The sequence below is a fragment of the Phymastichus coffea genome, unplaced genomic scaffold, assembly GCF_024137745.1.
Source record: "Phymastichus coffea isolate CEN01 unplaced genomic scaffold, Cenicafe_Pcof_1.1 PCOF00256, whole genome shotgun sequence".
Taxonomy (NCBI): domain Eukaryota; kingdom Metazoa; phylum Arthropoda; class Insecta; order Hymenoptera; family Eulophidae; genus Phymastichus; species Phymastichus coffea.
This window is the reverse complement of record NW_026707067.1, coordinates 13,915-26,123: the sequence shown is the minus strand read 5'-3', so window position 1 is coordinate 26,123 and position 12,209 is coordinate 13,915. Positions and strand designations below refer to the sequence as shown.

Here is a 12,209-nt window from a genome sequence, read left to right as displayed (position 1 = left end):
GTTGAACGGCGTACCGTTATCAGACAAGAACTTTTTAGGGATTCCGAAACGCAGAAACACACATTCCTTCAGCTGGCGTTGGATGATTTTCCCAGTAATCTTACGGAGAGGGACACATTCGATCCAACGAGTGAAGAGATCAAGAAAGATAAGCAAATGCTCGTAGCCCTGCGTGGATCGCGGGAAAGGGCCCATAGCGTCGCCGGACACGATTTCCCATGGTCGCGTGACGATATGTCGTCCCATCAGCCCTGCTGGGGTGACTTGTAAGGCTTTGACCTGCTGGCAGATTTGGCAGTTCTTGACACACAATGGATCGTGATGGATTTTCGGCCAATAATAGTGGAGGCTCGCGCGCTTGTGGGTTTTGTAACGACCAAGATGTCCAGCCGACGGCTCTTCGTGGCATTCGGATAAGACCCGTGCTCGGTCTTCCCTTGGAATAACGAGCTTCCAAGCATCGTCATCGGTCCCGAAGAGGTCGCCGACGATGGGGTCAGGCTTATAAATATATAAACGGCCACCTAAAACTTTCCAATAGGGATTATCCGTGGGCTGATCGAGGACCTCCTGCATACTCCTGCGGTACCACGGGTCCTGTATGATTTCGCCGAGTGTCAATGAAGCGATTGCCGCGAGCTCGTCTTCGTCGGTCTCAAACATGCATGAAAGCGCATCAGGCACGACATTGTCCTTGCCCTTGCGATGCATAATATCGAGATCATACGATTGCAACGCAAGGGACCAAAGACCGAGCTTGCCGTTTGGGTGTTTCAAATTAGTGAGCCATTTAAGGCTCTGATGGTCGGTTACAACTTTAAAGTGATAACCTTCCACGTAGGGTCGGAATTTCTCGATCGACCAAACGACGGCGAGGCACTCGCGCTCGGTAACCGACAAACGGCGTTCGCACGACGTCAGGGCGCGGCTCGCGAAGCACAGAACTCGATCTTCGCCGTCGATACGCTGTAGCAAAACGCTTCCGAGGCCAGTATCGCTCGCGTCGCATTCGATGATGAACGGCGCAGCGAAATTGGGCCTGCCTGGGACAGGGGCCATTGCCAAAAGGGCTTTGACTTACTCGAAAGCTTGCCGCAACACTTCCTGCCATTCAAACTTGGCGTCCTTGCGGGTGAGCGCGTTAAACGGCTCACAAATCGTAGCGTAATCGTTTAAAAATTTTCGATACCACGAGGCCATGCCCAGGAATCTGCGCAAAGCACGAAGATTTTTCGGGGCTGGGTACTCGAGTATCGGTGCAACTCGTTCTAGATCGGGGCGTGTGCCATCGCGATTTACCAACACGCCGAGATAACGCACCTCGGTCATGCAAATCTTAGACTTCTTGCGATTGATCGTAAAGCCAGCTTCATGTATTCTTCTTAGAATATGCGTGAGCCACCGGACATGCTCTGAGAACGTTTCAGTAGCGATGATCACGTCGTCAAGGTACGCGAAGGCATAAGGCTCCATCTCGGGTGAGATGAGCTTGTCGGCCAACATCTGAAATGTTGCCGGGGCACCAGCCAATCCGAAAGGCATTCGAACGAATTCGAATAGCCCGAGTCCCGAAACGGTGAAAGCAGTTATCGGAATGGCCCTCTCCGAAAGAGGAACCTGCCAAAATCCGCTCGCGAGGTCAATTGCGCTCACGAACTTGGCGTGTTGGAGCTTCCGCAATATCGCGTCCATAAAGAGCAACGGATATGCGCTCACGCGGGTAACGCTATTCACCTTTCGGTAGTTTACGCAGAATCGGTATTCGCCGTCGGGTTTCCGAGTCATCACCACCGGGCTAGACCACTCGCTGCGGGACTTACGAATAATTCCCATTTGCAGCATTTTATGCACTTGCGCGTGCATTTCATCCTCGATCTTATGCGACACCGGATAGTATTTCTGCTTAATTGGGCGCGCGCTGCCAATGTCGATGTCGTGCTCGATCCATCCGGTGCAGCTGAGCTGCTCGCAGGAAGGTTCAGGCAGGAGGTCATCCATCACTCGATCGATTTCTTGTCGCTGCTCCTTCGAGATATCTTCGATACCCAAGGCCGCCAGCGACATCGCCTCCTCCGCACGAAGTGAGGAGACAATCGTCGGGACTTCCTGATCGCAACCTTTGATCCTTATCGTGTTGGTCTCGGGATCCAAACACGCCGAAAAGGCTCGAACAAAGTCGCTTCCGAGAGTACACTCAGCATCAGCCTCGCTCAAGACGAGTACGTCGATCGAATGGGTAACACCACCTATCGTAAAGGGTAATTGTACATTACCGATGATAGGGACATAATGACCATCGACTGCTTTCGCGCCGGGCCCGACATACATGTTGACGCGCTTGTTCATCGCGGCAGCAATCTGAAGGGGAACGGTGCGCGAGGCTCCAGTGTCGTACAGAGCCCTGCAAGTAAATTGACCGATGCTAAGCGTCAGCCACCATCTGGGGTACTTCTCCACCAACGCGCTCGCCGCAAAACTCTCGGAACGCGTTGGCGCTTCTCCCGCGGGGGCATCTGTAGCGAAAGTCCGGGTCGCCATCGGAACGGTAGGGACCCCATCTACGCGTTCCTCTCCACGTTTTTTGGCGCCTCGATTTTTGAGCACTCGGGACAGGTGGCTCTGGTGTACCCAGGCCAGCTGCAGTCCCAACAGAGTAATTTCTCAGCATCGGGGCCGGGAGGCTTGCTCTTGTTTTTGTCCGACTTGGGAGTAATGACTTGGGCCCGACCGTTTCTTGCCGGGCGGCCACGGCCGCTTACCCCGCCCCGTCTCCCCTCGCGTTAACGCGGGTAAGCCGGAGGTTTGTTATCTTTCGAGGAGCTGGTAGAGACTGATTCCTGTACTGCACTCTTATGGGGGGCTGGAAGCCCTTTCTTAGCCGCTGCTAGTTGCTGCCACTTTTTATCGAAAAACTTTTGGAAAGATTTTTCGAAGTCGGCCTCGGAGAAAGGGGACTTTTCTACCACAGACGCGATGCTCGCTTTGGCCTTCGCCGGCGCTTTAACCCTAGGCTGGTATGCCGCGTCAGGCAGCATGCTCTGTTCCGCGGAGGGGGGGGGGGGCTTTCCAGTGCTCGTCGGACTCCGCGATCTCTACTTCCATTGCTTTAGCTAACAACTGCGGCAACGATGTGAAATAGTTCTGAGTCTTTTTCAACTCTTTCTTCAATTTAGGCAACATATTATCGATTGCCAAATTGATCGGGTCTGCGATGCTCCATGGTCTTTCGAAGCGACTAAAAATAGTATTCAGCGCTGCGAGGTAATCACGGACCGGTTCATCGGGGCCCTGTGTCCGCAGGTGCGCTTCAACCGATAGGTTGCGGTTATACTTCCTAGATTTACTATAGGCGGATAGCGCGGCATCCCTGAACTGCTCATACGACGCCCACGTGGGCCGCAACAAGCGGTACCATCGAAGCGCGGATCTGCGAAACAGGGTGGACAACGAGTCTAAAAGCTCGTCTTCCGCTATTCGGTCTAGGCAGCAGTTTTCCTCCACACGCTCCAAAAATTCCTCGATGCTGATAGTGCTGTCTCCCGCAAAAGAAATCTTCCATTCCCTGATGGTTTTCCCTAGATTCCTAGTTGAACTCATCGAGCGGGAGGTTGCGAGAAGTGGACTCGATCGCTAATTGTGGATCGGGGATGTGAGGGATCGCGTTGGAAAACTCCGCTTCCGTTAATCGCGTGGCCGCTTGCATCCTGTCGGTCGGTCTCACTGGTGCGGCTGAATATACTGTTGGCTCTGTCGCGTATTGTGTTGTCTGCTGCTTCGTTGTCGAGCAGAAGATTCGTGCATGGGGATTTAGATTCGGACTGGCTACAGTCAGGTCAAAGTCCGGATCGATGAGGCTGTACGTATCGCGAAAGTTGACCGCTTTATCTGCGCGAGTCGCGTTAAACCGTGTGCACTCGTTTTGTTGTTGAACTGTTACTTCTGCTGCTTGTAGTCTGGCGAGGAGGTTATTATTGTTCGCGGTCTTCAGATCTTTATTTTGTCTTATCAGCTTGTCGTGTTCGTTCGACATAGCTTCTAAACAGTTTTGAAGATCAAGAATTTGTTGAGCCTTTGTACGTTCCGCTATCACTGCTCGTTTTAGCTCCTCGGCTGCCAAACGTGGCATTTGTTTAGGTTCACCGCAAAGCAGATTAACACATACGAGGTTTTCACGATAATTTATCGTACTTGGGGTGCCTGTTGTAGGTATCGATGCCTCGTGCGAGCATGTTGTGTTCGTGTTGGCATGACGTGATTCACTTGAGCCTACGTTTGCTACTGATACTGTGCACGGCGGTGTTGACTGCGATGTCGGCATGTGGGTGCTCGTAATTACCACGAACGTCGGTGTGTATGTGTGTACCGCGTCTCGCGTAAGTGTCTCGTGTGTATTAGCTGTTGTTGTGAGCAACATGTCGCCGTTACTCGTTTCTTCTATTTCTTGATTATTTATCATATATTCTTCTATGTCTTGACTAACGGCGTTAACGAGGTCTTCACGCAATTCTCGCGGTAGCGCGTCTGATTTTATAAAAGTGAGACAAAGATTATTGCGCCGCGTTATCGTTTCGTGATCCTACGCGTCTATAGTTTGTATGAAGTCTTTTTCTTCGTAGTCGCCTTGCAGTCGTCTATATAAGCGGTTCGCGCGTTCGTATATCGTACCGTCTGCCACGAGTTCAAGATTTTCCAAAACGTTATCTATTCTATCACTTGGCAAACTCTTAATCCATTCTTTAATGTAGTTGTCGATTTTTTCTTTTATAATTGTTAGGTCGGTTATATCTTTTTCGGCCATTTTTAAATTTTTTTCTACAAAACTGATAACGAAAAACAATAGTTTTGGAATATCCTGAAATAGTGGATATTAATTGTAGACCGCGTAACAATTTTTAAGCGAATACGCCAGATTGTTGCCAGCACGCGCAGCGGAAAATAAATATTGTTACGCTTGTACACATACGTTTCTAAATACGAAGAATTACAACTCTCGCTCGCACGCTATGTTAAAATTTTAAGGTGCTGAAAACCAAGAGGCTTGTTTTGGTCGTGCGCTACGGCTAGCTTCTAAACGTAAACAATTCTCCTCTCGTCGCGCGCGTCGCATTCCTCGGCGGATTCCACGAACACGCGCTTTCGCTATACAATTATGATTCGAATTTCGTAGTTTTCGCAAAAGCTATCAAACCCATGTGTTGTTGGGCGCTATAATATAACGGGGTTTTGACCCAGCGCGGGTCGCTCGTTATATAATTTACGAGGGAGTTAGAAACAGCTCGGAGTGGGCCTCGTAATAGGCTGCGCGAAGCCTAACCCAGCAGCAACAGAAACGGCGTGGTACAGCTTCTGTTGCCTTAGCCCGCAGAGAGCGTCGTGTGGTCCTATGGGCACTTTTGAGCGATCACGAAATTCAGGGGCGAGAGCCGGACGGAACGGGATTGATTACGATAGGTAAAGAAAGCACAGAGAAAGAGAGCTGATATACAAAAGCATTGAGTTTACTACAGAGAAAGATACAGAGCTAGGGCGCAGCGTAAGCGGGAGAGAGAGCGGCGAAAAGCTAGCGAGAGAGACACGTATTCGAGATGGTACTTACAATGATGTCTTGGCGTTAGCCCTGCAGACGGTATCCTCAGCCTCGCACGTGGCTCGCGAGGACGCGCAGTGTGCAGCTCGGGTGCAGTCAAGAGGCGGGCGGCCTTAAAGGCTCGCACGCGTGGTCACAGGAACTAGCCCACCAAAGGCGCTAGGGGCAATCTCGGTACCGAAGCCTCACACCGAGTGGACACTCGCGTACTCGCCGGAAACCGAAAAGTTAGTCACGGGTAGCAAAAGATCGCATGCACGTGTATAGCCGCTCGTAACACGTTCACGTGCTTCGAAGTCGCCGGTACAAAAAAATGAGTTCTTTTCGCGGTGCTTTCTCCTACCCCACTCTCGTTCTCGCGCGCGTCGCGCCGGCTTCCCGAATTCTCTCTCTCTAGCTCGCCCTCTATTAGCGCTCTCTCTAACTTACCTTTCGCTGCCATACATGTGAAATAAATACATGATAAGTATACATATACATATGAGGATAATTATAATTATGTATAGAGAGAGAGACATAACGAGGGTCTAGCCACTCGTTATAATATTTATAAAAATAAGCAATCTACTCTACGTTTAGTTAGTCTGTTTTTTATGGATTGTAAATTTTACTATGTCATATGAATTTAAGATTAATAAAAAATACAAAAATAGTTGAAAATTTCTAAACATAAAATGAAGGTAATTATGTATAGAATAAAGATTTTAAGGTAAAAGAACGAAACACTATCAACACAGAGCTGTTAAATTGCCTTACACTTACGCATAGTTATTCCTTATGAAATACAAAATAAAGTACCCTAATCGCGATGGTCACTTGGTAAAATAAGGACTTACTTCGCTGATATGGTGTTTGCTGTCTGCGATTTTTGGACAATCTACGTGGCGTGGTCGCAAAAATCGCTTACCTTGGCATTCACCCTGCGCTCCGTGGGAAATACGCCGAAAACCATGGAGAGGGTAGTGGCATTTGCACAAACTGCACGTTTACAGTCATAGTCAAAGTAAACACCCGTTATAGTCAGCGATGCATCCAAAATCTTGAAGAATTGTCAAAGTTTGCACGCACACACTATGGTTCCCTTGCCGCTTACACCTAGCCGTGCCTCCTTGGAGTATTTCTTCTCTCTTCTTATAGATGTTCGCTTACAAGGGAACCACCCCAACCCGACCTCACCGATTTAAATGATTTTGGGATATGTTGTAGTACTTTAAAAAAAATTAGATACGTGTTTTTTTTATCGGCCCATAAGGACTTTTAAGGGGTGAAATCCACCCTAGAAATCAACCCCTAAAATCAGTTTTTTTAATATTTCTCAGCAGCAAATGAAAATTTTTCAGTAAACTCAACGTTAAAAAATTTCTTATAAAAAGGCGCTTTGAAGGACATAACATTTATACCGAAGGGTTGCAACCCCCTTTTTAATAGGGGTAAATACACTATTTTTTGTACTGTTTTACGACATGTAATATAGTAAATCAGCTCGAGTGATTTAAAAATCGCACTGATAATGAGAAAATACCAAAATTAAATTGACGTGTTTCCGAATTTAAAAAAAAAATATTTAAGGAGTTTTTCACCCCCTAGAAACCACCCCCGTCAAACTATCAGCAGGTTAATCCACCTAACCCTGGGATAAACAAGTTTAGTCGTTTGTTATTTCTTGAAATAATTTAATCCTATGTATGAGCGAGCTACCTCAACTAACCAACCTGCCTCTAATCCACCAAACCCCCATAAACCACCCTTACCGAACAACATGCAGGCTAACCCACTTAATCCTGGGAATTTTACACCATAAGCGAGTTATCCTAGCTGTATAACATACGAGGTGTGTTCAAAAAGTACCCAGAATGATCGTTTTTTCCAAAAAAATATTTATTTATTCGTTTACATCACACAATGTGGTCCCCTTCAAAGTAATCCCCCCTAGATATAATACACTTATGCCAACGGTTTTTCCAATCCTCAAAGCACTTCTCAAAAGCACTTTTCGGTATAGCCTTGAGCTCTTCCAACGATGCAGTCTTTATCTCTTCAATCGTTGCAAATCTCCGTCCCTTCATAGGTCTCTTTAGTTTTGGGAACAAGAAAAAGTCACATGGGGCCAAATCCGGTGAATATGGTGGCTGAGGCATGATTGTGGTGTTGTTTTTGGCCAAAAAATCTCTCACAAGCAAAGATGAGTAAGCAGGGGAATTATCGTGATGCAAAAGCCATGAATTGTTTTTCCACAATTCTGGGCGTTTTCTTCGCATTGCTTCTCGCAAACGTCGCATAACTTCAAGGTAATACTCCTTATGACCTTGGGATAAGGACTCATGGTGCACCACGCCCCTGCAGTCAAAGAAAACTGTAAGCAAAACCTTCACATTTGATCGAACTTGACGTGCTTTTTTCGCTCTTCGTGACGTTGAATGCTTCCAGGTGGACGATTGTGCTTTGGTTTCGACATCATAACCGTACATCCATGTTTTATCACCAGTTTAGCAGTTTTGGAATGAATTTTGCTGCCACCCGTTTCATGCCCAAAACATTTGAAAAAATGTTATGACATGAGCCAATTGATATGCCAACTTCATCAGCAACTTCTCTAATTATAATCTATTTTATTTTCCTTCGAAATATTACTAATCTCATATATAAACAATGGTTAAGGAAAATCCCTCATGTAATTAAAACAACACTCTTGAAATTTCAACGTTTCGCCATAAATTCATGGCCTCTTCAGGAAAACTTTATTAAAAAAAATTATGAACAATTAAAAACTTTTTTTTTTTTTAAACAATTCGACATGATCATAATACTACAGTACACATCTAACAATAATAATAAAATCATTCGTACTCACAACTATAGAAAACCTAAGTCATAGTAATGTCAATTAATAAAATATTTTTACTATTCAGAAACAAACCGAAAAGTCAGAGATATAAAATGAACTGTGAATTTAAAAGTGGTACAACTGTCTATATACTAGAAATGTCAATATAGTAAGCAATTAAACAACCAATCAGAGTCAAGCACGAAACGGAGATGCCCGAACAATTCGAATCACACAAATAAAATTCAATGACAAGAGCGCATCTTTTTTACAACATTTACAATCCGACAGTATTGTTTATTGAGAAGCTTCACATCTTCTTTTCTGTTAATCGTGTTATCACTAATATTAATATTAATCATCTCAGATGTAATTCTTTTTTTGTAATTTGATTCTCTATCCAAAATAACTGTGTTTTCCCAATCAAATTCATGGTTAGGAAAATTCTCTATGTGAGAAGATACTGGTAACTTATTTTTTCCTATTGAATCTTTGTGTTCTTTAATTCTCTTTTTTAAACTACGTTTTGTTTCCCCCACATAATTCGCAAGGCATGATTTACAATTGAATTTGTAAACGACTCCAGTTTCATCCCACTTTGACAATTTGTCCTTGCCTAGTTTAATTATATTATTGAGTTTTTTGCTTAAAATAGGAACACATGTGATTTTAAATTTCTTAAAGATAGAATTACAATTATAATAAAAATTCTCACATAACGGCAGTGGTAGTATAGTGTCTTGATTATATTGTTTATTATTGTGAACTGATTCAATAATACCTTTGATTTGTTTGTATCTATGTTGTCTTAGTCTACGATTGATATTTGAGTTTATGAATTTAATCGGATAATTATTTTGTAATAATGTTTTTTTTATTTGTTCAATATTAGCATCATGAAAGGTCGGATCTGATAAACGTACTGCTCTATCAACTAAATTAGAAATAATATTTTTCTTCTGTTGAATAGTGTGATTAGAATTGTAATTCAATAGTCTGCCTGCTGAAAGTGGTTTCTGATACTAATTAGTATAAATAGAATTGTGATTTCGGTAGATAGTTACATCAAGAAAATTTATACTGTTGTTTTGTTCTATTTCATAAGTGAATTTCAAATGTCTGTTATAGCTGTTAAAAATGTCTAATACTGATTTATTAATTGACATTACTATGACTTAGGTTTTCTATAGTTGTGAGTACGAATGATTTTATTATTATTGTTAGATGTGTACTGTAGTATTATGATCATGTCGAATTGTTTAAAAAAAAAAAAAGTTTTTAATTGTTCATAATTTTTTTTAATAAAGTTTTCCTGAAGAGGCCATGAATTTATGGCGAAACGTTGAAATTTCAAGAGTGTTGTTTTAATTACATGAGGGATTTTCCTTAACCATTGTTTATATATGAGATTAACTTCTCTAATTGTGATTCGGCGATCATTCAGAACCATTTTTTCCACTTTATTCACATTTTCATCGATTGTTGACGTGCTGGATCGACCGGAGCGTTCGTCATCTTCAACGTCTTCGCGGCCATCTTGGAAACGCTTACACCACCCGTAAACACTTGTTTTTTTCATAGCAAGCTCACCATAGGCTTTTTGTAACATTTCACACACTTTGTTACACTTTATTTCATTTTTTACGCAAAATTTAATACAAATTCTTTGATCCATGTCTTTTAAAAAACGAAAATCGCCGAGCTCATAAAAACACGTCAAACCTTAGCGACTACCGCAGACAAAGTAAACAGTGAATATAGCTGAAAATTTTATCACAATTCAGGGGCATGTATACCAACACAATAAAAAAATATTTTGACAATCGGACTCTCCAGACCCACGAAATTTAAAAATTCCGGTTGTTTTTTGAACACACCTCGTACCTCTTATCCATCTACCCCTAACCTATCTAACCCCCACCCTTATAAACCAACCTTACTGAAACACAAGCAGGCTAAACCTCCTAACCCTGGGAAACACGAGTTAAGTCGTTTGTTATTTTCTGAAATAATTTAATCCTACGCCTAAGCGAGCTACCTCAACTAACCAACCTGCCTCTAACCCACCCCCCATAAACCACCCTAACCCAACCAAATGTAGGCTAATAGACCTAACTTTGGGAGAATTGAGTTTATCAGTTGCTTTTTCTTAAAATAATTGATTTCTACACCGTACGTGGGGTATCCCATTTTGTTTTTTTGATAAAATATATCTGTAGCTCAAACATAATTCATGACAAATAAAAATATATTTAATACATTTTATTTTAATAGTACCAAAATGGCGAGAAATATCTCTTAAAAATAAACATGAGAATAACACGAGGTCTAATTATCATTTATAGATCTATATATATATATTTATATTCGTATGTAGATACATAAATATATTTACGTAAGAGCCATCGTACGCGATACTACATATATTTTGATTTTTCATAATAATTTTCATCTTTTTCTTTTTTTTATTTATTGGTAAATTAAAATGTATCATTCAACGAATTCCTTACAGAAATGATAATCATCGAAAAAGTGTTTGAAACATAATGATCTTTTACACCAACCACACCGTATTATAGCAACATTTTTACATGCTTCTACTTCGCAATGTATATTGCAAGAATCTCCAAAACTAAAATCAACAGGGTTATCTGTTTTAGCTGGTTTTTCAGCAATGTAGCTTTTATACCAAGCGTATTTAAAAATATTTGTATATCTTGGTGCAGAAAGCTGGTTATGGACAAGAGACTGCATTTTTATGATGTTATTTCTTAAATGTAGATTCATTTCATAGTCCATTAAAATTACTTGATCTGATAAACGTCGAACGAAATTTTTCCAGATACGAAATCCATAAACATCGAGTGGTTGGATGTTCCTTATCGTTCCCTATACTAACTTGTCGTTAATTTTCCAGATTTAGATGCTTCCATATGCACATTTTCTGGTCTAAATAATGAAGATTCCACTATGGGACCGAATTGACCACTTTTTTCTTTTAATACTATAAAAAGTGGTGATAAAAGTTTCCCGGTTACTGATATAGTTGGCTGAATTGTATAACTGTGCATTGTCGATGAAACCGACTGTACCAGACATTGCACCTGCTTTTCTCCTTCAACTGCTAATGTTCTTTCCGAGTGCATTTTTAATTGGAAACCACTCTGATCTGAATTATAAAAGTTTGCAATGCCGATTTCTGGTATACATGATTTAACATCAGCTACAAAAGCATCAGCATTAGTTTGTCGTTTTTCTTTACTTTCTAATGTTTTTTTGGTGATAAATTTACTTGTTTTCTAGATACTATTCTATGAGCCTTTTTAAATTTTAGTAACCAATTTTGAGAAGCCTTAAATCTTATATCTTCATGGCCAACAATTTTTTGAGCTTGCAATGCCCATTTCCGTAAATCTCGATCATGCACTATCGTACCAGCTGCAATAGCGGCTTTTAAATTATCAAACGTGTATGGCGAATTTGCGCAATTTTTTCTCGGTAAGTTCCATTTTTATTGATTGTTTTCGCCCAACGTTTACGTTGACTTATAGATGAAACTTTTTTGAATCTATGTTGTACAGTATCCAGTTTTAAGTTTTTGTTTTTTCCGCTCCTCCAAAATTCTACGGCTCTTTGTTTATAATCGTTTATAATCATTTGTGCACTGATTTGTTGGTGCAAAATCAGGATCAGGAAAGTGATGTTGAATAACATCTTCGATTATTTTAGCATCAGTATCTTTATAATCTTCATGAAAATCTAACGTCTCTTCAACAATCATATCAATATTATTAAACT

The 12,209-nt window shown here is 42.1% G+C and overlaps 1 protein-coding gene across 1 annotated transcript; it reads right to left on the bottom strand.

Moving 5' to 3' along the window:
* Positions 1 to 1,077: 1,077 nt before the first annotated feature.
* Positions 1,078 to 2,538, bottom strand: LOC131674569 (uncharacterized). The gene is made up of 2 exons (XM_058953309.1): positions 1,658 to 2,538; positions 1,078 to 1,210 (listed from the first exon to the last, which is right to left on the bottom strand). The coding sequence occupies exons 1-2, from the start codon at positions 2,536 to 2,538 to the stop codon at positions 1,078 to 1,080; spliced, it is 1,014 nt and encodes a 337-aa protein (XP_058809292.1).
* Positions 2,539 to 12,209: the final 9,671 nt, after the last annotated feature.

Coding starts and splice junctions, on each gene's coding strand:
- LOC131674569 (XM_058953309.1), bottom strand. CDS start 2,538: ATGGCGACCCGGACTTTCGCTACAGATGCCCCCGCGGGAGAAGCGCCA. Junction 1,211..1,657: donor CGGAAGCTCCAACACGCCAA/GTTCGTGAGCGC, acceptor TGCTTTGCGCAG/ATTCCTGGGCATGGCCTCGT.